This window comes from Scaptodrosophila lebanonensis, unplaced genomic scaffold (genome assembly GCF_003285725.1).
Source record: "Scaptodrosophila lebanonensis strain 11010-0011.00,11010-0021.00 unplaced genomic scaffold, SlebRS2 tig00000072-arrow-pilon, whole genome shotgun sequence".
NCBI classification, from domain to species: Eukaryota; Metazoa; Arthropoda; class Insecta; order Diptera; family Drosophilidae; genus Scaptodrosophila; species Scaptodrosophila lebanonensis.
In genome coordinates, this window is record NW_022060558.1 from 6,594,231 (window position 1) to 6,620,280 (window position 26,050).

At 39.8% G+C, this 26,050-nt stretch overlaps 4 protein-coding genes across 5 annotated transcripts; all 4 read left to right on the plus strand.

Annotated features, from left to right (window-relative positions):
- The first annotated feature begins 3,277 nt into the window (after positions 1-3,277).
- Positions 3,278-5,697, plus strand: LOC115625480 (prolyl 4-hydroxylase subunit alpha-2-like). The gene is made up of 8 exons (XM_030520529.1): positions 3,278-3,492; positions 3,929-4,077; positions 4,152-4,302; positions 4,364-4,551; positions 4,611-5,188; positions 5,244-5,285; positions 5,346-5,511; positions 5,582-5,697. Exons 1-8 carry the CDS (start codon positions 3,278-3,280, stop codon positions 5,638-5,640), a joined length of 1,548 nt encoding a protein of 515 aa, XP_030376389.1. The 3' UTR covers positions 5,641-5,697.
- A 1,242-nt stretch (positions 5,698-6,939) lies between these two features.
- LOC115625135 (organic cation transporter-like protein) lies at positions 6,940-9,472 on the plus strand. The gene has a single exon (XM_030520054.1). It carries the CDS (start codon positions 7,436-7,438, stop codon positions 9,113-9,115), a length of 1,680 nt encoding a protein of 559 aa, XP_030375914.1. The 5' UTR covers positions 6,940-7,435; the 3' UTR covers positions 9,116-9,472.
- A 10,201-nt stretch (positions 9,473-19,673) lies between these two features.
- LOC115625181 (organic cation transporter protein-like) lies at positions 19,674-22,033 on the plus strand. The gene has a single exon (XM_030520146.1). The coding sequence runs from the start codon at positions 20,210-20,212 to the stop codon at positions 21,878-21,880; it is 1,671 nt and encodes a 556-aa protein (XP_030376006.1). The 5' UTR covers positions 19,674-20,209; the 3' UTR covers positions 21,881-22,033.
- Positions 22,034-23,556: 1,523 nt separating this feature from the next.
- On the plus strand, positions 23,557-25,339 carry LOC115625497 (probable flavin-containing monoamine oxidase A). 2 transcript variants are annotated; one of them, XM_030520557.1, is made up of 4 exons: positions 23,557-23,748; positions 23,841-23,980; positions 24,183-24,365; positions 24,417-25,339. In XM_030520557.1, the coding sequence occupies exons 2-4, from the start codon at positions 23,937-23,939 to the stop codon at positions 25,279-25,281; spliced, it is 1,092 nt and encodes a 363-aa protein (XP_030376417.1). In that variant the 5' UTR covers positions 23,557-23,748; positions 23,841-23,936; the 3' UTR covers positions 25,282-25,339. The 2 variants fall into 2 exon arrangements, with proteins under 2 accessions (XP_030376417.1, XP_030376416.1); XM_030520556.1 differs by having other exon boundaries at positions 23,557-23,980.
- Positions 25,340-26,050: the final 711 nt, after the last annotated feature.

Sequence of the window (26,050 nt, forward strand, 5' to 3'; positions counted from 1 at the left end):
TTCGCTTATTGGTTGCATCTTGGTTTTAATTTTTATAGCCTGTACCCAAAGGGTGAAAGGCTATACTAGTTTTGTGCGCATGTATGTAACACACAGAAGGAGGCGTGGCAGACCCCACAAAGTATATATATTATTGATCAGGATGAGAAGCCGAGTCGATATAGCCTTGTCCGTCCGTCCGTCTGTCCGTCTGTCTGTCCGTCTGTCCGTATGAACGCAAGGATCTCAGAAAGTATAAGAGCTAGAATAACCAAACTTGGTTTCCATATTCTCCTAAGGCCGAGAAAGTACGAGTTTGAGTTTTTTTTCGATGCACCCCCCCCCCCCCCACTCCCCCGCAATTCGTGTTTTTTCTTATAACTTCCGTAATTCTCGGAATTTTGAAATCAATTTTGGTAGGTACATCCAGTTAGTACTAATGTGTCCGTATGCCAAATTTCATCATGATAGGTCAATTCTGTAGAAAGTTATAGCCATAAGTAAAATGTTGTTGTTGTTGCTGCTTTGGTTCAACTTTGTGCTGCATACATACACGCATATAAACACGCATAGCTACGTGATGTAAATGTATGCTGTTAAAACTGAACATAAACATGTATTCTCATTTAATTTAATTAATTAATTCATTCATTCATTTTTTTTAATAATTTAATTTTTTTTTTAATTTTTTTTTTTTTAATTTTTTTTTTTTAATTTTTCTTTTTTGTGGAGAGTACAGGCTATTTTACTGTCGGGCTTGCTCGACTGTAGCGTTCTATCTTGTTAAGCATGCATTTGCGCAATATAAAGGATCCCTAAAATGGATCTTTTTAAAACGTGGGTCCAAAATGGTAGCCGCAGCCAAAAGTGGAACCTTAAATGATACATAATTATTAATTTTCAATAAATAATATTTCATTCAATATACCTTCTCAACTGCACCCATCCGTCTATCAATCTCCAACAAAATTAAATCTTTGCAATCCTCTGCAGAACTTAAGCCTAGGCCTGACAATTTTGTAATTAAAATGTTAATGACTAGAATTATCATTCCAGCTGTGCAATATTTTTGGTCACTCAGTTCTCTGGTTGCTTCTTCGAGAGGGCGTAGTATTAACAGCAAATTTGACAGTAAATCGAGATCTATTCCAGTCACCATTTGCAGATCAGTACGTATAGTAACCAGCACATCATTAATATGGTTTACGACCTCTAAAAATCGCTCGATCATATAGAAAGTGCTGTTCCATCGGGTAACAACATCTTGAATTAGTCTTTTTTCTGTTCGTTTGCGGAGCTCATCGCTGGCAACACAGCTTTGCTTAAAAAATGTTGTTATGCCTTTTACCTTGCCAACGACTGTGTCGATTTTGTCTATGCGAAACACAGATCTGGCAATTAAATTAATTGTGTGGGCAAAGCACGGAATATGTTTTTGTTTACCAAATGCGAGTTCCACAGCCTTAACAACATTGCTGCCATTATCGGTCACAACTGCCGTTATATTATCTTGTGGAATATCCCAATCCTCGCAAAATTTTAAAAGAGTTTTGCTTAAATATTCCCCAGTGTGACGTTCGCTTAGCTCCAAAACTCCCAGGTTCAATGATGATAATTCAAGCTCTATTTCAAAATGGGCCGTAATACCCAAAAAGCTCCGCATAGACTTACTATCGCTCCATATGTCTGTTGTTAACGTTACATTTTTTCCTGAAATTCTATGCTTCCACAGTGTTTTCATACTATTATATTTTTCGTCTACCCAGGCAGTAACTTTATACCTGGAAGGCATTTTATACTGTGGTGCCACAGTAGCCATCAAATTTGTAAACCCTTCGTTTTCCACAATGGAGAAGGGCTGTAGGTCTTTCGCTATTAAAAATGTTAAAGCCTCATTAATTCTTTTTGTTTTTTGTCCTTCAGGCGCAAAGTCGTTAATAGCATAGAAACTTTCTTGTATGGACGGTTGACGAATTAATGGAATTACATTGGATCTGGCCGGAACGTTGCTGTTGTCCTTTAAAATAATTGTGTTCAAAGGTTGTGAGGTATTGTTTACTTTTGAAGCATTTTGTTGTTCTGGGGTTATTTGATGTATATTTCGCAAATGCCCCTGCATATTTGTCGTGTTTCCAGCAGTTTTAAAAATTCTGGAGCATAAATTACATTTTGCAGTCGTAGAGTCAATTTTTTTGAAAAATGACCAACAGAAACTTGCCTTAGATGGGATTCTAAAAAATTTAAATTCCAATTAAATCTTTGACATACATATGTATGTATATATGTGCATATGCAGTTAGACATTTTAGTCATGTGGCTATACGCACACTTTTTACATTTAAAAATGTATAGAAAAACTTACTTTGGCATTTTATATATTACAAAATGTAGATTAAATGCTTAACAATTTATAAAATATATAATTAAATACACATTTTAATTAAAACAAGAACAAAATTAAAATACAAAAATACCTACACCGGTAGACCACACAAATAAATGTGACCGCCCAACAGAACTTGAAAAATGTTCGATGTTTGGGCAAACATCGATGCATCGACGATGCATCGCAAGCAAAAAAACATCGGAAAACATCGATGCATCGTTGTAAAAACATCGTCGATGCTCGATACATCGATGTTTTTTTACATCCCTAGCTCTTTGTTCGAAGCTCATTTTCACACCGATAACACAAACATACTGACACTTAAAACGCAATAACTTCACTTCAAATCGATGAAATGTCATGAAATTCTCACTGGACAATCGATAAAGATAGCAGATTCGAACGCACCAGTCGACATATAGATAGCGTCACCAGGGGGCGCAAGATTCAAAAAGTTCTGTCTACTTTGGAACGCACCTTGTAACAGACAGAAGGAAGCATCTCCGTATTTCATTGGCGGGCTTGCTCGACTGTAGCGTTCTCTCTTGTTTTAAAAGTAAACTAATGAAATACAATTAATAAAATCAAAAATACATAGCTCGACGGAAGGGGGGAATTCCAAAAAATAAAATAAACTCGTCCTTTCTCGGACCTGGGAGAATCGGGATACCATTATTCTAGCTTTTATAGTTTCTGAGATCAGACGGACGGACGTGGGTACAGGGTATTTAAGAGTTCAGCCTACTGTACTCTAGCATTTTGCAAGACCATTGTACCCTTCAGATGAAGGGAAGAAGAACGCTTAAAATCAATTTGCTACAGAAATGCGACATTTATTTATTTTTTGGTATTTCATTACATTTAGTGGGTGACGTTTTTGAAGTTATAAAGTTAAAAATCTTACTGCGGAAAATGCAACGCATTATGCTAGTATTAACCATTAGTTTAATTTTGGTAGCACTTCATGGGTCGGACAGCCAAAAATTGACCAGCAAACGCGAGCCTGAACAATCGCATGCCGGATCTATTGCCGAGTTAGTTTATATGTTAAAGTTAAAAGCATTGTTGCTTTTGTTTTTACAAAAATACATGTGGGAGCTGCAAAATAAATTGACTATGGTGTATGGGTAAGTGTCCATTCTTACAATTTCATACCCTTACATCTTATGCAAATAACCTATTTATTTGTCCATTAAGAGAATAATGTAAATCGTTAAAAAAATATGTTGTTCAAGTTGCTTAAAAGGCCATATGACGTAAGTATGACGGCAGACGGGCGTCATATGTATATTCATAGTTCCGCTTGGAACTCAATAATAGAATTATTGATCGTCTACCCGCTCCAGAAGCAGGATGAACGAGTTTTTGGGGTCTGAAAGTTATTTGTGAGAATTCGAAATACATACTCGTAGGTATATTGTTTCTCATATGGATGGTAGTTCACGGTAATACTATTAAACAGATTTAATTCTTTTGACACAAATGGAATGCAGTTTTAGTTTGGGGAAAAATAGGTATGAATAGCAAATTAATAAAGATTCTTGAATATTGTTTCTTTCCCAGTGCGCTAGAACATATGAAAGCACAGCTAAATATGCATGAGCAAAACGCAATTTCAGAATTTTCGCCTTTCATTAGATATGCCATGCTACGACATTTAACTATGGACTGGCCCCAGTGGCTTACTTTTATGAAAAACCTGGAAATAGAAGGTACATGTCCCGTTGTGTGCTCTAGAAGTTTCCTAATACTTAATGTCATACAAATATTTTCATTTTCCATACAGCCATTCGGGAAGATCTACAACATTATCGACGCTATTGCCCCACAAAGAAAGACCTTGCAGATGGAGCAGAGTCCATATTACGAATTGTAGACACCTATAAACTAAGACCTCAAGATGTTGCTAATGGTCTGCTCTTTGGCAAACAATACGAGTGAGAGCTCCGGCTAAACAAATCTGCACAGTTAATCTGATTAATCCAATTTAAAACATAGCGCAACATTCACTGCCGTGGACTGCTATGCTTTGGGCCAATATGCCAATAGCAACGAATACTACGAAATCGCTTCGCAGTGGTTTCGGCTTGGTACTGTCACAAGCCCCTACACGCCGTGGCCCGAACTACTCGGTTTTGGTCGAACACGATGCTGGCAGGCCTATGCAGCAAGTCTATTGCAAATAAGTGTGGCAACGAACATCAATTTTTATTCCAAACCCCTTCAAGATAATTCATTTTTGTAGACAGAAACGCAGACGCTTGGAGTGCTCTAGGAAAGGCCTTGAGCATGGCTCCACACGATATTGGTCTATATAGGCAGTGGCAGCACGTAAAGTCTCAAATATTTGTACGAAAAAATTCAACAGCTAAGAAATATGATTTCAATTTTGAAACGTTTAGAAGCTTGTGTCGGGGTGAGCTTGTCCATGTACCCGAACTGCATTGTCATTACTACTATGGAACATCAATTGAGGAATCATTTTTATGGCTGGCACCCTTTAAAGTTGAGCCACTGTACCTGGATCCGTATGTGGCAGTTTATCATGATGTAATATATGAAAGCGAAATTGAAGAGATAAAAGAGCTATCGATGCCCAATCTAGAAGCTAGTGAAACTATTGTAACTTCGAAGGCTCCGCTCTCAGATCGTGTATCAAAAGGAGCGTTCCTAACGCACGATGCGGGAATATATACCGCAAGGATTATGCAGCGCATTACCGATATGACAGGCCTTTCGATGAAGGGTAGGGATCTGCTGTACGTGCTTAATTATGGACTTGGTGGTTGCTATGGACCGCATAAAGATTACTTTGACGGAGAAGTAAGTAAATGGTTGTATACCCTTCTTATAAGTGGGACTTTAACTTAACTTGCAGGACGCTTTCAACAATAATCGCATTGCTACCGTCCTTTTCTATGTGAGTGTTCCACTGACCGTTACTTATTTACATACTTTATTATAAATATATTTAATTCAGCTCAATAATGTGCCGCGGGGAGGTTCAACTGTATTTACCTACCTAAATTTGACAGTTGTTCCAAAAAAAGGAAGCGCCATTTATTGGCATAACATGGACAAGAAATTGAATGTTGATCCAAGAGCTGAGCATGGCGGCTGCCCCGTGATATTCGGGTCCAAATGGGGTGAGCCAGGTGGCTATATCATTCATTTTCAAGTTGATACTAATTTGCTCTTTATTCGCTTCAATTGCAGTTGCAACGAAATGGGTGAACAATATAGAGCAACCATTTAGATGGCCCTGTATGGCGTAGAAAGAATCAATAAAAGATTTGATTGCAGTTTCAACGAATTCTGGAACCAACCGCCTCCATAACCTGTTGTTATTTTCTTGCACAATGCATCGCACGATATTTTGTTCTTGAATCAGACCCGTCAGTTTTTAATAACTACATATGTGGTGCGCTTTCTAATTGAGACTAATTGAGGATCGGCGATCGTACGATTCGCTCTCCACTCGTCGTTTATTTGTTTTTGATTGAATTCGACAAGTCTCAATTGATGTGGATAAATAGTACATATGTATGTATTTATTTATATTTAGATTCAATACCCAAAATATCTTAACTCACTGGGCGGACAGGAATGATTGCTACTCCAATCCAATAATAATACGACTTGCAAATGTAAATAAGTTTGAGCCTTAGGTGTATTTTGTTTCCATCTGTTTCCGCCTGGTTGATGACAATGATATTTTGTTGAAGATATTCCTAATTCAAAAATCTGTCTGTCTGCGTTAGATAACTATGGGTATCCAATTAGAGCTGTCAATTTTTGTAGCGCAAATTGGGTCGGCGTTGGCAAGAATAGAGCCATTCCTACGCCCGTTTCAATTGAAATGCGGACGCTCTTTGCCGTTTAGGGGTTGTTGTTGCAACTCTCGCATTGTTATTGGAGAGAACGAGCCAAGAAGTAAGTCACTCAAAAGAAACGAGTACCATTGTGCCGAACTAACTAACTGAGTCGTTGGTAAAAAGCGAGCAGGTATGGCATTAAATTCTGTACTCTTACTGTTCAAGTACATCATTATATAGTCCACTGCGTGTAAGGCAAGTCCGATATAGCGAGCGTGCGATAAATGAACGAGCTCTACACATGTCCTTCCGCCTGTGGCTGGCCTTCGATATTTGTGTTTCAAATGTACATATACATATGTCTATATCTAAATCAAGTAATATTCGCAATGGCGCACTCGGCTTACACCAAAAAGGGACAGTCTTAAAAGAAGTCACAATATAGACATCATGCAAATATCATGTGACGTCACATGAAGAGACTTGCGCAATGCCAAAATGTCCAACCTTCTGTGTTCCACGACCGCTGCTGTGAGAGTGCAATAACAACTTTGAGTGTGTCGAGAGAATGCGCATGCACGACAGCATATGTATGTATGTACATATGTATATTATGTTATTCGTACAAGTGTATGAACATAAGTATGGATGTATGTATGTATGTGTGTGTACCTTTGATGAATGTGAACACCCGAAACAAAGCGCTGGCAGGTTGGCTTTGAGTGAACAGTTCAGTTGTGTTTGTTTGCCGAGGGTGGCGAATGTTCGGTCATCGTGCTATCGCTAAAAAGTTGTCCATATTTTCGCACTCCCCTCTACATGTTTTGGTATCTTCCATTTGGTTTTGGCTCACTCACATTAGCAATTATTTCTACGAATTCATCGAAAGAGCAGCAACGAAAATAAATGCCGGTCTCGCCGGTGTTTCGGCCTCTCCATGTGCTTTTTGTGTTTGTCATCATCCGATTTTCATGTTGTTGTTGTTGTCGGGCCAAAGTACACGTCACCGTCGTCATAGTAGCCGCAGCCAGCGTCGTCCGATTGGAGAGAGGTGAAAAAGACAGGCAAAGCCGAAATAAAGCGCAGCTTGCTTGGTCGGTCGGCCGTGAATCAGAGGCCGGCTCGTCAAAACACATAAATCAACGTGCTCGCAACTTTCCGGAGTCATACGCGCAATAGTCGTTGAAGCATAAAGACGTTGAGAACTGAGAACTAAATATCCTGAGGTTGCATCTAGAAAACTATATGTTAAGCCATGGGTTACGACGATGTAATAGTGCTGTTGGGTGACTTTGGACGATATCAGAAGGTCATATACTTTCTTATTTGCCTCACTGCCGTACAAGTTGCCTTACATAAAATGGCCGGCGTTTTTCTGCTAGCCAAGTTAAATTACCGCTGCGCTTTGCCTTTTGAACCATCGAATAGCAGCGACTACGACCTATCGCCAGAGCTGTGGAATCTGTCGTATCCCTCTGAGCAAAAGAAGGGACAGGCTTGCGAGTATTACAATGCGAACTATAGCGAGGCTTATTTGAATGGCAGTCAGCCGTGGACGACGAACGGCACGAGGAGCTGCAGTCGTTACATCTATGATCACTCGAAATACGAGAGCAGTGCCGTGAGTGAATTAAACCTGGTCTGTGGACGTAAATCGTTGGCGTGGATGAGCAATAGCGCCTTCATGGTGGGCGTTTTGCTTGGGAGCATTACTTTTGGACATTTGAGTGACAAGTTTGGACGCAAGCCCATCTTCTTCGCCTCCCTAGTTATTCAGGTAACATTTGGCGTGCTGGCAGGCCTCGCTCCTGAATACTTTAGCTTCACCCTGGCACGCATGTTTGTGGGCGCGACTACGCAGGGTGTATTTCTGGTGGCCTACGTAATAGCCATGGAAATGATGGGTCCTGCAAAGCGTGTTTATGCTGGCATATTTGTCATGATGTTTTTCTCCGCGGGCTACATGCTAATCGTTGGCTTTGCCTACTTCATACATGACTGGCGCAATTTGCAAATTGCTCTAACGCTCCCGGGACTGTTCTTCCTATCTTATTATTGGATTGTGCCCGAGTCAACACGCTGGCTGGTATCAAAAGGACGGACGCAGTGTGCCATCGACAACATCCAGAAAGCGGCACATTTCAATGGCGTCAAAATATCAAATGAGACTCTCAGCGATCTGTTGGAAGAGGACGCCAGCGCCAATGAAAATGACAATGCAACGAAGAAACAGGTTAAGGCGAAGCCGGCTACTGTGTTTGATCTTTTCCGCCACCCGAATCTGCGCCATAAGACGCTCCTCATCTTTTTCGACTGGTTCGTCATAAGCGGTATTTATTACGGGCTGTCCTGGAATACTAGCATTTTGGGGGAGAACCAGCTGCAGAACTTCTTTATTTCGGGTGCTGTGGAGATACCCGGATATATATTTCTATTGCTCACGCTCAACAGGTGGGGTCGTCGCTCTATCCTGTGTGGCTGTATGTTGACTGCTGGCGCCACCCTGTTGCTCACTACCTTCGTGCCAGAGCACATGAACTGGCTGCTCATCACATGCGCAATGACAGGCAAGTTGGCCATCACTGCCTCCTACGGCACTGTCTACATGTTTTCCTCTGAGCAGTTTCCCACTGTGGTGCGAAACATGGGAATGGGCGCCTCGTCAATGATGGCGCGCATTGCTGGCACACTGGCACCATCGCTTGAAATGCTAAGCGTGATTTGGCGACCCTTGCCCCTGGGGATTTGCGGGGCTCTCGCATTAGCTGGCGGCTTTTTGTCCCTACTTCTGCCGGAGACTCACAACAAGCCCACGCTCGAGACAATTGAGGATGGTGAGAATTTTGGTAAAAAAAACCTTGGCGATCTGTATCTGGAGCCGGGTAAGGAGATGGTAGAGAAACAGCCACTCAAGGTCAATGACCACAAATACTAAAAAATGTAATTTCAAACTAAAGCTCACCATCAACTGAAACTCACTTTGTAATTATGTACACATTCTGTTTGTAATTTAAGTTAGATGTTTAGTGTTAGCTAGAACAATTTATGTAAGCCTATACTATAGATGTATTTATTTATTTATGTACTGGCGCCTTAAAATTTCGAAATGCCCGGAAAAGAAATAAGTACAATAGTTATATTACAGAAATCTCATATGCATGCCAAAAAGAAATAAACAAGCGACCCTTAAATTCCTTCATCACTTCCAGAGACGCTATGTGCTGGAATAAATAAAGGGTTAAACAAGAAGAAGAAAAATAAATAAATATGTATTGAAATTGCTTAATAAGAATGATCAAGCATGTTTTCATTAAAGTCCTGGAAATAAATCAATTCTCCAAAGAAAGAAATATGTATTACATGTAACAAATTTAAATTTATTTATGTTGTTTTGAATTTTATGTACTGAACTCAGTAAAGGAATTTGAATTGGTTTCAAATACCTTAAATGTTGAAGAGAGTTTGTCTGGGACTTTTGATACAAACTTTAACATAAGGAAATCAATTTGTTTAAATATATCTACGCAAAGAAAGAAAGTCAATAAATAATAAACTTTGAATTTTTAATTTTTTAATTTATTTTGCAGCTACACGACATTTAAAAGTTGGTGAGAATATTCTTTTTGACATAATACCAAACAATTCTTATTGATCCATTTTATTCCAGGTCATTCCAAAAAAGGGCTTATTCCGGATGACAGACAATCTAGATGCTAGATGGATTCAGCTTTTTAGACTAACCAATTAAGTACGAGAAGTAATATTTCTCATAACTCATAGCCAAATCTTTGTGTGGATTCATTGCAGGCTTACTTTTGTAGAATGTTTCAACATTATTTAATTCTAAAAATGTAAAGATCTTAAATATTTGTATATAATGACTTTAAGATGAATGCTGCATGTTATAGTGGGACATTTGGTACCTATTTATATAAATGAAACAATCAGTATGTCTTGTGAAAAAATTAGTCTGAATACGCAGATCTTATAGCTCAAAAGTACTCAATGTTCATACTGAGTGACATGCTGACAGGGCTATATTGACACACCATGCCGATTATTTATATACTATATATATAAGGGGACTGACCGCTTCAGAGGATACTTACATCTTTTTTTTAAGTTTTAGCTTGTTTAATGTGTTTTTAAATTAAAGTAACTTGATTTTTTGCAATATAACAAAAAACTAAAGCAAAAGTAAAACAAGTAGAGAAGCTAAAGTGGTGTCCCGATTTTGAAATATTCTGTACATATGTATGCGCAGAATAATAATGCGTGTCTATGAGTGTTTGTGTGTGTCTGTGCAAAGCAGTAACAACAACAACAGCTGCAGGCAGTGATAACTTCCTGTTAAATCGGCCTATCATTGTGAACCTTGGCATACAGACTCATAATTACCAACTGGAATATGTCTCCATTTATGTATGTATGTATGTTCTGAATATTTATATCCCTGTACCCAAAAGGTGAAAGGCTATATTAGTTTTGTGCGGTTGTATATAACAGATAGAAAGAGGCGTGGCAGACCCCCAAAAGTATATATATTCTTAATCAGGGTGACAAGCCGAGTCGATATAGCCATGTCCGTCCGTCTGTATGAACGCAACGATCTCAGAAAGTAGAAGAGATAGAACAACCAAACTTGGTATCCAGATTTTTCTAAGATCGAGAATGTACGAGTTTTTTTTTTTATGAACCCCCCACTCCCCCACAATTCGTGTTTTTTTTCCAAAACTCCCGTAATTTTTAAGATTTTTGAATTTGGTAATTATATCCCTTTTTATACCCTGTACCCGTAGGGTAAAAAGGGTATATTAGGTTTGTGCAAAGTATGTAACATGCAGAAGGAAGCATCTCCGACCCCATAAAGTATATATATTCTGAATCAGCATGACGAGAGAAATCGATCTAGACATGTCCGTCCGTCTGTCCGTCCGTCTGTCCGTCCGTCTGGATGAACGCGAGCATCTCAAAAACTATAAAAGCTAGAATAACCAAAGTTGGCATCCAGATTCTCCTAGGTCCGAGTAAGGACGAGTTTAATTTTTTTTTTTAATTTTCCCCCCCTTCCCCCGCTACAGAATTTCGTCAATAGCGTCCACATTTCAAATGCTACCTCAACCAAACTTTGCACACATAGTTTATATATAATTGTCTACTGTTGTTTAAAATTTTATCCAATTCGGTCAATTCTGAGAAAAGTTATTAGCGAAGCAAATTCTCTACAGTACAACCCCCACAAACTGCAGCAACAAGTTCGCTCTTCTTCTTCCTCTTTTTGCTGCTGCTATGGGCGCATATAACTCAGTGACGGAAGTTTACCTGGGTACAGGGTATTACACTGTCGGGCTTGCTCGACTGTAGCGTTCTCTCTTGTTATACCCTGTACCCGTAGAGTAAAAAGGGTATATTAGGTTTGTGCAAAGTATGTAACATGCAGAAGGAAGCATCTCCGACCCTATAAAGTATATATATTTTTGATCAGCATGGCGAGAGAAATCGATCTAGACATGTCCGTCCGTCTGTCCATCTGGATGAACGCGAGGATCTCAGAAACTATAAAAGCTGGAATAACCAAAGTTGGTATCCAGATTCTCCTAGGTCCGAAAAAGGACGAGTTTATTTTATTTTTGAGAAGTTCGCTCTTCTTCTTCCTCTTTTTGCTGCTGCTATGGGCTCATATAACTCAGTGACGGAAGTTTACCTGGGTACAGGGTATTACACTGTCGGGCTTGCTCGACTGTAGCGTTCTCTCTTGTTATAGCCTGTACCCAAAGGGTGAAAGGCTATACTAGTTTTGTGCGCATGTATGTAACACACAGAAGGAGGCGTGGCAGACCCCACAAAGTATATATATTCTTGATCAGGATGAGAAGCCGAGTCGATATAGCCTTGTCCGTCCGTCCGTCTGTCCGTCTGTCTGTCCGTCTGTCCGTATGAACGCAAGGATCTCAGAAAGTATAAGAGCTAGAATAACCAAACTTGGTTTCCATATTCTCCTAAGACCGAGAAAGTACGAGTTTGAGTTTTTTTCGATGCACCCCCCCACTCCCCCGCAATTCGTGTTTTTTCTTATAACTTCCGTAATTCTCAGAATTTTGAAATCAATTTTGGTAGGTACATCCAGTTAGTACTAATGTGTCCGTGTGCCAAATTTCATCATGATAGGTCAATTCTGAAGAAAGTTATAGCCATAAGTAAAATCGCTGCTCATGCGCTGCCTCTGTCGGCAGCGCTGCCCGCAGCTGTTGTTGTTGCTGCTTTGGTTCAACTTTGTGCTGCATACATACACGCATATAAACACGCATAGGTACTTGATGTAAATGTATGCTGTTAAAACTAAACATAAACATATATTCTAATTTAATTTAATTAATTAATTCATTAATTTTTTTTAATAATTTAATTTAAAAAAAAAATTTTTTTTTTTTAATTTTTCTTTTTTGTGGAGAGTACAGGCTATTTTACTGTCGGGCTTGCTCGACTGTAGCGTTCTATCTTGTTTTAGTATGTATTTAGTAAATAATTACATTAACTTAATTTTTATAGCCTGTACCCAAAGGGTGAAAGGCTATACTAGTTTTGTGCGCATGTATGTAACATACAGAAGGAGGCGTGGCAGACCCCACAAAGTATATATATTCTTGATCAGGATGAGAAGCTGAGTCGATATAGCCTTGTCCGTCCGTCCGTCTGTCCGTATGAACGCAAGGATCTCAGAAAGTATAAGAGCTAGAATAACCAAACTTGGTTTCCATATTCTCCTAAGACCGAGAAAGTACGAGTTTGAGTTTTTTTTTCGATGCACCCCCCCACTCCCCCGCAATTCGTGTTTTTTCTTATAACTTCCGTAATTCTCGGAATTTTGAAATCAATTTTGGTAGGTACATCCAGCTAGTACTAATGTGTCCGTATGCCAAATTTCATCATGATAGGTCAATTCTGAAGAAAGTTATAGCCATAAGTAAAATCGCTGCTCATGCGCTGCCTCTGTCGGCAGCGCTGCCCGCAGCTGTTGTTGTTGTTGCTGGTTTGGTTCAACTTTGTGCTGCATACATACACGCATATAAACACGCATAGGTACGTGATGTAAATGTATGCTGTTAAAACTGAACATAAACATGTATTCTCATTTAATTTAATTAATTAATTCATTCATTCATGTTTTTAATAATTTAATTTTTTTTAAAATTTTTTTTTTTTTTTAATTTTTCTCTTTTTGTGGAGAGTACAGGCTATTTTACTGTCGGGCTTGCTCGACTGTAGCGTTCTATCTTGTTTAAAATAATTTTAAAAGTTTTTTTAAAATTTGTTTCTTTTTTGTGGGGGGTACAGGGTATTTGAGCCCGCTCGACTTTAGCATTGAAACTTGGGGGGTGCATCGAAAAAAACTCAAACTCGTACTTTCTCCGACTGAGAAGAATCTGGACACTGTGTAGATATTGCTGCAGCTCATCCGCTGCTTCATAGCTACAGGGCGATGAGTAGAGCAGAGCCAACTATTAGGGGTTTGCCCTCAGCTACTACAGGCTGCTCGTCATCCAGGGCAGGGAATATCAGCCGTAAATATTGAAAATAGAAATAGACCCAGGACACTACCCTGGGGCACACCAGCAATGGCCGTGTGTGCGGTAAAATAAACAAGAAATGAATGATAAAGTCGAGTGAGCTTAACACTTAACTACCCTGAACCTCCCACCAAAAAGGAAAAAACGAAAATTCAAATTAATTTTAAAATTATATTAATTAAATTATTTAATCAAATTAATTATAAATTATTCAACACATATGTATATACAAAAGTGGAGACTTGATCATGTACAGTTTCAACAGCATACATTTACATCAGAATCGTGTCTCTGCGTGTTTGTATGCGGGTATGTATGCAGCACAAAGTTTAACCAAAGAAGCAACAACAACAACAGCTGCGGGCAGTCTGTACTTTTGGGTACATGCTATAAAAAACAAACTCAGGGGAACCTGGATACCAAGTTTGGTCATTCTAGCTGTTGTACCTTCTGAGATCCTTGTGCTCATACAGCCAGACAGACAGGGCTAGATCGACTATTCTCGTCATGCTGATCAAGAATATATATACTTTGTGGGGTCTGCCACGCCTCCTTCTGCCTGTTACACTTTCAGTTCCGCAAACCTAATATACTCTTGTACATTTTATGAACAGAGTATAAAAATTAAATGTTGACAAAAATTAAATTAATTAATTAAATTAATAAGGAACATTTATTTAATACATACACAGAAGACATGTTTTTGTACAGTTTTAACAGCATACATTTACACCACGTGTCTATGCGTGCTTAAATGCGTGTATGTATGGATGCAGCAATAAGTTGGACCAAACCAGCAACAACAACAAGTAAAAAAGCTAAAGTCGGGTGTTCCGACTTTGAAATACTCTGTTCATATGTTTACAATAATTATAAAAAATAAAAGAAATTAAGAAAATAAAAAAAAAAATTGGATCGATTTTACCTCTCTCGGTATTCGAATTGACTCAAAAAAAAAAAAAAAAACAAACTCGTATAGAATACAAATGCTGATCAAGAATATATATGCTTTGTGGGGTCTGCCCCGCCTCCTTCTGCCTGTTATATTTTCAGCTCCCGCAAACCTAATACACTCTTGTACATTTTATGTACAGAGTATAAAAACAAACTTGACCTGCCTAGGGCTCAGGGAAAGCTAGATACCAAGTTTGGTCATTCTAACTCTTGTACCTTCTGAGATCCTTGTGCTCATACAGACGGGCGGGCAGACGGACATAGCTATATCGTGTCGGCTTGTTCAAGAATATACATATATACTTTTGGGGGTCTGCCACGTCTCCTTCTGTGTGTTACATTCATTCGCACAAAACTAGTATAGCCTTTTACCCTTTGGGTACAGGCTATAAAATGTAAAGAAAAGTCCGTTGAAATAAAGTTATTAAGAAAAGGTAGAGAAAAGTCCGTTGAAATAAAGTAAACATATTGCTATTGAAAAGACATTGTTTCTATATATTGAGTTTTGTGTATATTGTATTAGGACACCCCTTAGGGTTTCTATGAAAAACCCGCGTTTTCAACCGATCGACTTTAAACTTGTTTTGTATATTCAAGAAGCGATTTCTGATAGTTCGAAGATGGGGAAAACAGCCTTCAAGGTTTGTTTGAAAATTCAAAAAATACTGCATACTCAGCTTGAGTTATTGAAAAGTTTGTGTTATAAATTTCGTAAATTTAAATGAAAATTAAAATCTTTGATACATAATCAACACAACTAAATCTACAATTTTGTATTGAACGATATTCAAACAAGACAGAACGCTACAGTCGAGCAAGCCCGATAGTAAAATATCCTGTACTCTCCACAAAAAAAAAAGGAAAATTAAAAAAAAATTATTAAAAAATTTAATTAATTAAATTAATTATAAAAAATATTCAACACATGCATACATACATAAGTGTTTATGTACAATTTCAATAGAATAAATTTACATCAGAATCGTGTCTCTGCGTGTTTATGTTGAACGAAAGCAGCAACAACAACAAACAAAATTCGAACTTTATCGACCTTAGGAGAACCTGGTTATTCGAGCTCTTATACTTTCTGAGGTCCTTGCGTTCATACGGACGGACGGAAGTACAGAAAGACATGGCTATATCGACTCGGCTTGACTCGGCAATAATATGCATACTTTGTGGGGTCTGCCACGCCTCCACGCCTCTGTTACATTTTTCACTTACCACAAAATCTTTGCCAAATTGTACACCTTTTAATTGTAGATTCAGATTCTGATTATCACTGTCATTCATTCATATGTACATATAGGTACATATGTATGTACATAAGTACGTACGAATATTCATAATTAGTATTTATTGCACTAACTAAGTTTCTCTTTGGTTGTCCCTATAGAAACCTATCTGGAGATGAACATAATGTCGAAAGAGAAATAGCATGTGGTAAAAAATATATAATTGTAAGCAAAAAGTACGTTGCCCAGCAGAGGCGGGCAAGACCTGGTAGTTCTAATTTTAAACGAAAAACGTGTTAGTCTTATCAGTTGTTTGTTTACTTCTCTGTTGTCTACGCCTCGAGTATTCTCATCACGAAAGAACGAGACAGTAGATCAGAAAAGTAATTGATTCATAAAATTCATTTAGTTAATATACTAAGGTCGCAAAATTAGAAGAAATTGCCAATTTGCAGCGATAAGTGGTAAACAAGTCGCACATCTTTACACAAGTAAATGCATAAATCAACTAAGTCGAAGATCTTTACAGTGCATTTGTCAACAGTCTCTGTAAATTGCACCTAAATTTGCATTGCTTTGAACTTGAACTTCGTCCGCGAAACTGGGCCGATTACTGCAAATACATTCATAAGTCGTGTGCAAAACCATTACACACATAATGCAAAAACTTACAAGATTCTCTGTGGCCTAACAATGTTGCAAATGCATTCCAAAGAGTACGAGTCCATTACGAGTGTGATCCATTTTGCTTTCGTGCGGTATTTTAAGAGAAATTGCCAGGGTTCTCTTGCAGCAGGAGAACATAGTATACATAGTATACATAGTACTGTGTAATCATGTATGTAGGTGTTTTAACACCACTTGCCTTGGTAGAAAATGAATGGATTTTGAAATATGTATATAGTACAAGAGTATATAAGGTTTGTGCAAAGTGAAAATGTATGTATCTAAAACAGCTTGTCCTGCCTGACTGACTCACTAATTGGAGATTGAAGAAGTGGATCTAAAGTTAGTATGAAACAAGTAAAAAAGCTAAAGTCGGGTGTCCCGACTTTGAAATACTCTGTACATATGTTTACAATAATTATAGAAAATAAAAAAAATTAAGAAAATAAAAAAAAAATTTGATCGATTTTACCTCTCTCGGTATTCGAACTCACGTAAAGGGTGTATAATTGCACATTTACATAGCAATTGCGTCTGTGTGAGTGTATGTATGCCTATGCGCATCAATTCGTGTCTGTGTAAGCATTTTCGCAGTCAACCAAACAGCAACATCGACAACAGCCGCGGGCAGCGCTTGAGCAGCGCTGCAGCAGCAAATATATTTATGGCTATAACTTCTTGGTAAATCGGTCTATCATAGTGAAACTTGGCATACGGACACATAATTACTAACTGGGGGTATTTGCAAAATTTTAGTTCGAAATTCCAAGAATTACGGGAGTTAGAGAAAATCGCATTTGCGGGGGAGAGGGGGGAGGGAGGGGAATTCCAAAATATACATTTTCTGCGTATTCACACAAGGCATCTTGGACTAAAATTTGGTGTGCCTAGGTCTTATAGTCTCCGAGATATAGGCGATTATACGAATGGAAAATCGGGAAAACCCCCATAGGGGGGAAGTGGGGGGGAAATCAAAAAAATAAAACAAACTCGTATAGAATACACACATAACGCATCTTTGTGGAAAATTTGGTGTCTCTATCTCTTATAGTCTCTGAGATCCAGGTGTTCATACGGACGGACAGACGGACAGACAGACAGACAGGGCTAGATCGACTCGTCTTGTCACGCTGATCAATAATATATATACTTTGTGGGGTCTGCCACGCCTCCTTCTGCCTGTTACATTTTTCAGCTCCCGCAAACCTAATATACTCTTGTACATTTCATGTACAGAGTATAAAACCTGCATATTTCGTACGACTAACTTTAAAATACATATAATATATTTCTGAAGGTCTGTTAAGCGATTGAGTTCTGCTCATCTTATTGCCATTTAGTAAACCATTTGACCGAATAGCCTTTCCTGTACTCTCAGCATTTATGCCAAATGATTAAAAAAATTAATTCAATTTAATTAATTAAGAAAGCTAAAGAATTTCAAACAAGATCATTTTCAAGTGATTCGTCAGCCTTTTTGGAACTGTTGTCGAAGGCGAACTCAAAAAAGTTAGATAATACAAAATAAATAAACTTAGTTCTGATAATTTAACAGCCAAGAATAGCATAAAATATAATTTTGTAGATGAAGTGTGTGGGCTGGCTATCATGTGATAATTAAATTTAACGAAGTACAATTAGTGATCGGATAGCGACAGCAAACTGTACATCGAAAAATATGAGCATGCTTCAAGCATTTTGGTGATTCTAGCTCTTATACTTCCCCAGTTACCTGCGTTTATACAAAAGGAAACACAGTATGTACTATGTATGTACATAGGTCCCTGGCTGCATCAATACTTGTATATTATCTTTCATACTGATAAACATTATTGTGGGATCTGTTATACATATTTCCTTTTGCCTGGTTTTTACATACATTACATACATTCGCACCAATTACGTGCACACATCTATTGAGTTATGGGTATACAAATAGTTTGCGTTATAACGACGCATATTGTGAGTGTTAAAATAAAGGCAATACTGCTCGTTTTGTTTGGAGTGGCGGAATAAAATTAACAGACTGTGTGAAATTGTGGTTGGAACTTATGGTTTCTCCACTGAAAACTGCTCAGAAACTTGAGCATTGCTTGTGAATTTTAATTTTTTCTCAAAACTGAAACCAATTTTGCATAAATAGCTTGTCCATTTCGTTAAGTGTTTTGTAGCGCATGATTCTTCACATTTGATGCGTTAGGACAAGCATATCATGTTCGTGTTTTCTCTCTTTCGCACTGGCTCTATCTTTCAAGAGTATCAGATAATACCTACCACTGGCAGGCTACCGCATACATACATACATACAGATAATGCCACACAACAAACGTTTACTCTAAGGGGTTGAAGCAGCTCTCTTATATTCAGGGAGGGCAATTTGGCTTTTTTCCCGTCAAATCTAGACGTTTTTGAAATCCAACTGCAGAAAAAATTCGGAATAGGCGGAAAATACGATGCAGGAATTTCTGGAGTTCTGATTTTTATACTCTGTGCATGAAATGTACAAGAGTATATTAGGTTTGCGGGAAGTGAAAAATGTAACAGGCAGAAGGAGGCGTGGCAGACCCTGTTGTTGATGTTGCTGTTTGGTTGACTGCTAACATGTTTACACAGACACGAATTGATGCGCATAGGCATTCATACACTCACACAGACGCAGTTGCTATGTAAATGTGCAATTAGACACCCTTTACGTGAGTTCGAATACCGAAAGAGGTAAAATCGATCCAATTTTTTTTTTTAAATTTTCCTCTTTTTTTAATTTTTCTAATTATTGTAAACATATGTACGGAGTATTTCAAAGTCGGGACACCCGGCTTTAGCTTTTTCACTTGTTTTTAAAAATATATTTAGTTTTTCACTGCATTTTTGTAGAATTGCCAACATTAAAGCTAGATTTCATACTCCTTCCCGTCAAAACCGCTTTTTTTCTTCCGAAAAGTTGGCATCACTGCTTATGTATATTAAACCGCATAATCAGCGAGAGCCAGCACCAAAGAGCTGGCTGGCATTCCGCTCTCTGCTTTGGAACATGCGCGCACAGCTCCGTATGGTTAGTTGCAAGCCGACGAAGATCGTGAGTGGTTGTTCGGCCGGCGGGAAAATTAGCGGGAAAGTGTGTGCTGATAAGCATTTACTGCAACACCTATAGCTTAGAGCTCCGAAGTCTAGCTCCGAGTAAAACATTCGCTCATTAGTAAAACAAACAGGCCAAGTCAAACAAGTTCTGAGCAGAATACGTAGACAAACACGGCGTATACTTAACGCGTTGCCCAACAGGCTGTCTAACGGGTTGCGCATACGTCCCCTTCGACTCCAATACCGTTACCAGCAGCGGCGTGCGAGCAATGAACCACGCAGGGCCAACAGCAACAGAGACAACAAGAACAACAAACATTTGGTCGAATCATACGACTGCGAAACGCACAACGGCAGCTGTTGAAGAGCGCTCATAAACGCGTCACAAAAAAGCAAAAAAAAAAAAACAAACCGAAAAATAGATAAATTAACGAAGACTAGCGACCGAGCAATCGCAAATTGGCACGTTTCTGTAGCGCTATACGGTGAGATTGGCGTGGCTAAGACGTATCGCTGCAACTAATCGCTATGGGATACGACGACGTCATCAAACACCTGGGCGAATTTGGAAGGTATCAGAGACGCATTTACTTGCTGCTGTGCCTGCCCGCAATTATCTGTGCCTTCCATAAGCTGGCCGGCGTCTTTCTACTGGCCCGTCCAGAGTTTCGCTGCTTGTTGCCGTTCGAGGATGCCTCGACGGCCAGCTACGATTCACTACCGCTCACGCAGTGGCCTCTCCATTATCCACTGAACAATGAGACCGGGAAATGGGAGAGTTGTGAGTACTACGACCGTGACTACAACAATTCAACCGATTCAGATTCAGATACCGCTGTGAATGACAGGCTGCACTGCAGCCGCTATGTCTATGACAAGAGGAAGTTTGCAAACAGCGCTGTCACCGAATGGAACATGGTTTGTGGCCGCAGCGCGCTCTCGGCCACCAGCGATTCTCTGTTTATGGTGGGCGTGCTCCTAGGCAGCTTCATATTCGGCCAAATGTCCGACAAACTGGGTCGCAAGCCAACCTTCTTTGCCTCGCTTGTTATCCAGTTGGTGTTCGGCGTAATTGTGGCTGTCGCACCTGAATATTTCACCTACACGATATCTCGCATGATTGTCGGCGCTACCACCTCGGGCGTGTTTCTGGTAGCCTATGTGATAGCGATGGAAATGGTGGGCGCCTCGTATCGTCTGTTTGCGGGCGTGGCTATGCAAATGTTCTTCTCAGTAGGGTTTATGCTGCTCGCTGGCTTTGCCTATTTCATACACGACTGGCGTTGGTTACAGATCGCTCTGACACTGCCGGGACTGCTCTTTATGTGTTACTATTGGATTGTACCCGAATCGACGCGCTGGCTGCTCTTGAAGGGGCGCAAGGAGGAGGCCTTTGTCATTATTGAAAAGGCGGCGCGTATCAATGGGGCTACGATACCGACTCATATTTACGACGAACTGGTTGAGGAAGTAGCCGAGCAAAAGAAACAGGATGCTCTCGCCGTCAAGGAACCCAAGCCCTCGGTACTAGACCTCCTACGCTATCCAAATTTGCGTCGTAAGACGCTTCTCATTTTCTTCGACTGGTTTGTCAATAGCGGTGTATATTATGCACTGTCCTGGAATACAAATAATCTGGGCGGCAACGCTCTGCTTAACTTCATGATCTCTGGCGCTGTGGAGATACCCGCGTACATTTTCCTGCTGCTCACTCTCAACAGGTGGGGACGCCGCTCTATTCTGTGTGGGACCATGCTGCTAGCCGGCTCCAGTTTGCTGTTGGGTGTCTTGGTTCCCAGCACTATGAACTGGCTGATCATCACGTGTGCGATGGCGGGAAAACTGGCCATCACTGCTTCCTATGGAACGGTGTACATCTTCACCGCTGAGCAGTTTCCCACGGTGGTGCGCAATGTGGGATTAGGCGCCTCCTCTATGGTAGCGCGTGTGGGCGGCATACTGGCACCCTATGTGAATATATTAGGCGAGATCTGGCAGCCACTGCCGTTTCTCATGTGTGGAGCACTCTCATTCACCGCCGGTCTGCTGTCGTTACTGCTTCCAGAGACGCACAATAAACCGATGCTGGAGACCATTGCAGATGGTGAGAACTTTGGCAAAAGTGGGGAGCCGAGCGGAGAGGCCGGCGAGGAACTGAACACCATGCTAAACGGGCAACACAACGGCAAGGCGAGCTAATTAGAGGTGACCGGGCTGCGGGAAGACCATCTTGTTAAATTCATGTTATTATCTAGACATAGAGCACTTTGTTGATACATCTTTACAGGACGTTGTTCTATCATTCATCTGTGTACCTAATAAATAATAAAATTTGTAAGCAATGCAGCCATATATTGCAAATAGCAATTCGTTTTATTATTCACAGAATAACACATTTTCTGCGTTTTTTATCCTTTACACAATTTTTCCCGCCTGTCACTCAGTTTGTGCGCTCATCGTCCACTTCTAATATAGAACAAATTCTTGTCGGATTTCAGTATTATAGTTAGTATACTTGTAATTTGACTAATTTGATCACTCGCATAATGTGGAGGGTATTAGGAATTTGAGTATTCTTGTGTTTTTTTTTTTTTTGCGCTCCACAACAAAATGATAAGCGATAAGCTGGGCGAGCAGCTTCAAAAGGCCACCAGAACAAGGCAAGCAAGCGGAATCTTTCAGCTGCAGATTCGAAAACCAGCTGATAAGTCCGATCCCCTAGTACTCGGCAGCTGCAGCTGCTTGCAACCGACTTAGTGGTTCGAGGGATGGAAATGAAAATGTTTGCAGGCATACTATATTTGAGGCAACACACGCACAAACTAATGCCAGCTGCCGCTATTACAACGTGGCCATCGATTTTTATTGATTGAGACACCTATGTATGTATGTACAAGTATATAAGATTGGGCAATCAATTTTAACATTCATTTATGTACGTTGCCGGCAAATTACTGTCCTATGTATTCACCCATACAAATGCAGGTATTTGAACGTATTTGAAGATATATTTTTGACGCACAAGGATTATTTGTTACATTCCTCCATGAACATAAAATTGAAAAACATATGAATTCGAACATCCAAGCCCCTCGTTTAGTCATTTAACATTTTTGGCGCTATATAGTAATCCAAATTGGATTATACTCATGTGAAGCCACATTATGTAAAATGTGTTGGGATTGTCCAATCAAACAAAAAAGTTATTCTTTATTCGCCAAATTTGTATTGTTCAATGTTACTTGTAAGATGCATTTGACCTTTATGAAGCTACGAAAACGTTAAAAGCTATTAACAATTTTTTTTTAAGAGTTGAGCCCACTCGACTCTAGCATTCCTTTCTTGTTTTATGTAGTAGCTTTGGACTGATTACTATATTTCAGTTCAGTTGTATATGTATTCAATTGGACAATTAATTAGAAATAATTTAATCTATCATATCAGATCAGATGCACGTTCAAAGATTTAAATGTTGTCTGCGGAAAAGTATGCCTTCAACTCTTTTATTTGATAAAGTGGTGAGCTTTTGCGTTGTTGACTTTTTAGTTTTGGTTGAACCACTTGTACAGCCCTCGGAAAGCACAATTTTGCTTATATTGGATTATGTCAAGAAATGATTGAATTGGGGAAACATAGTGTACAAAACTAAATTAGAATCGTTTAATTTATTAATGTCATTAGCTTTGGTGTTGGGAATTCAAATGACTTGGGTATGCTTGAAAGACTTATGAAAAATGCCGCTTTTTATAAATATGCAGCCCAAAAATATGCTGCAGTTCATACTTGTATACAAGTATGTATGTACAAAGCACTCTTTGATTGAACAGCACTATCGATACGTCCGGAAAATGCAGACAACCTAGCCAAAAATGTCATTCCTAAATTCAAAACACTTGGAGAAATGGAAGATTTTAGTAAAATGAATCTACCATTTGGCACGCAATCCCCGGACTTTGATGTGCTTATAGTGGGTGCAGGGCTGTCTGGCTTGACATCGGCCGTGAAAATTCTGTCCAAAGAGCAATCGCTGAACATTATAATCCTTGACGAGAACAGTGTACCTGGCGGTCTGTTGAGCGTGGATGGTTCCCGCTTTGTAAATACCGAGCAGCAGCGATTGATAACCTTCTTGAATCTATTTCATGTGGCACCACATCAGCGACTATCGAATATCTCGAGACTTAAGCGCTGCTGGGACTTGGATCGAGGACTGACTTCGGTTCCGGCAAAGATCGAGCTGACACGCTACATAGATATGTTGGATCTACGCATGAAGAAGTTCCAGTCAGCGCGCTATAAGTAAGTGTCGTACTTCGATCTCTCCTCTTTTTCCAGATGCGTACTGAGACCTCCCAGTATGTAAAATGTCACAGCACAGAAGGGTACACGTATGTCTTGGGCTTATGTGTGTTCTAATTTAGAGAAATTGTTCAATTTTATTTATGGAAGATTATGGATCTTGGATTGCCAATATTTACTTTTATTTCTTAAAATTGTGTAGATTACGCAAGCGCGCTTCGACCATGGAGCACCACATTTGTGGCAGCTTGTTCTTTAACAAGTCCCGCCGCTTCATGTTGAATGTGGTGGAGCTAGTGTGCGGAGTGGATGCCAGCGAGGTCAACTACGATGAGTTTATGTGCGTGTGCAGTTCCTGCGGCGGCCTGCGTATGATAATTGATCTGTAAGTATTCTCAATAGACAATTTCTTCATTGCAAAGTCAACAATTGGCAGATACATCAACTTTCCGGGCAATATGTTTGAGATCTCTAGCAAGAAGCTCGTGAGTGCAATACTCGAAAAGTTGAAAAACATTGGAATTTATACCAATCGTAAGGTAACTGACGTAGAGCACTTCAAGAATTATGTGCTGGTCACGGACTCCTCTGGTAATCGCTACACGGCTGAAGCCGTCATTATGGCCATCCCCTGGAACAACGTGGAACAGATCAACTTTATGCCGGCCATGCCCGAAAGATTTCGCGCGGAGCCTCGAGTGGCAGTCAAGTCCAAGCGCGTGATCACACAATTCAGTGTCAGCTACAGCAAGTCTTTTTGGGACTTGCTAGGCTACTCGGGGCACTTTTTGTGTAGCTCCCCTTTTATTGTGGGCCACGAGAACCGGCCCGCCACCTTCTCTGGATACATGTTGCACGCACCGGCGCAGGATGGGGATGTGCGGCGCGTTGTACTCCAACAACTGGCGAAGCATTTCGGTAAGGAAATGCTGGAACCTATCGACTATAATGAGAACAGCTTTGGCCTGAGTGTTACGCTCCACAAGCCCCAGATAAGGCCCTGGAATCGCATCATTTGGTCATCCTCGTCTGCAGTGGGAACCTATTATCGTAATCTAATGGGAGGCGCTGTGGACAGCGGCTTGCGAGCGGCCGTCAATGCACTATTTGTTGTGCGGCCGCAAGTAGTGGGCTGGAAGGATCTGCTTGATATGCAGGAGAAGGATCTGTACAAAAGTGAGACGCCGAGTCGCGTGAAAGGACTGCTCAGTCGTCTAAACCTCTACAATGTAACCTTCTATAGCGTATTTGTACTGGGACTGATTTTTCTACTTAATCTGGGCTACCAGCGAAGCTCCTAGCCTTTGGTGCCATATGGTAGGCTTTTGTGCAAATTAAAGTACATATCTACAGTTATAATCTGTCCACTTTGTCCACTGGCCCCATTTAATTCGATCATCACTACACCTAACCTAGCCTGAGTGCCCACTTGACTAATGGCAATTGATGGCGCCGTATGGCGTCCGTAAACGCCATAAATCTTTTCATTCAATTTAGTCTACCTCTATTCTGCCCGTTTGGGATGTTTGTGCATAACACTAGGCTCATTTCAACGGCAATCATTCACTTAAGCGCCGCCCCCGCCACCCACGCCACCGAGATATTGAGCTCTCCACTACGTATTCCTTCTTTTTGTCTACTTCCCTCATACAGTAAGCTCTCGCACCACCTCATCAACCTGACGATACTTAGAAATACATTTATACCCAGCTATATAGTATGTGCAATATATTTTTTTTATTTGTTTTTTATTCAGAATATCAACAATAATTCTGTCGATTATATTATAGAACTTAATATAACAATTTTAACTGATCTTAAAAGATAAGAAAGCCTAAGACAAAGTTGTACAATGACGTCTATTAATGCCTCCGACACATTGGGGGAATTTTATTTGTGATATTTACCTAGTAGCACATCACCAAATCCACAAAATGACTGAACTGAAAAGTATAAATTTAAAGTGTATTAACATACAGATGCGATGATATATATGTACATATAAATGATTAGACGAGTTAATATAGAAATTCCCGTCTGTCCGTATTATCACCGACAACTTCTGAGCCA

Coding starts and splice junctions, on each gene's coding strand:
- LOC115625480 (XM_030520529.1), top strand. CDS start 3,278: ATGCAACGCATTATGCTAGTATTAACCATTAGTTTAATTTTGGTAGCA. Junction 4,552..4,610: donor AGCAAGTCTATTGCAAATAA/GTGTGGCAACGA, acceptor TCATTTTTGTAG/ACAGAAACGCAGACGCTTGG. Junction 5,286..5,345: donor TTGCTACCGTCCTTTTCTAT/GTGAGTGTTCCA, acceptor TATTTAATTCAG/CTCAATAATGTGCCGCGGGG.
- LOC115625135 (XM_030520054.1), top strand. CDS start 7,436: ATGGGTTACGACGATGTAATAGTGCTGTTGGGTGACTTTGGACGATAT.
- LOC115625181 (XM_030520146.1), top strand. CDS start 20,210: ATGGGATACGACGACGTCATCAAACACCTGGGCGAATTTGGAAGGTAT.
- LOC115625497 (XM_030520556.1), top strand. CDS start 23,583: ATGGAAGATTTTAGTAAAATGAATCTACCATTTGGCACGCAATCCCCG. Junction 23,981..24,182: donor TTCCAGTCAGCGCGCTATAA/GTAAGTGTCGTA, acceptor AAAATTGTGTAG/ATTACGCAAGCGCGCTTCGA. Junction 24,366..24,416: donor CTGCGTATGATAATTGATCT/GTAAGTATTCTC, acceptor AACAATTGGCAG/ATACATCAACTTTCCGGGCA.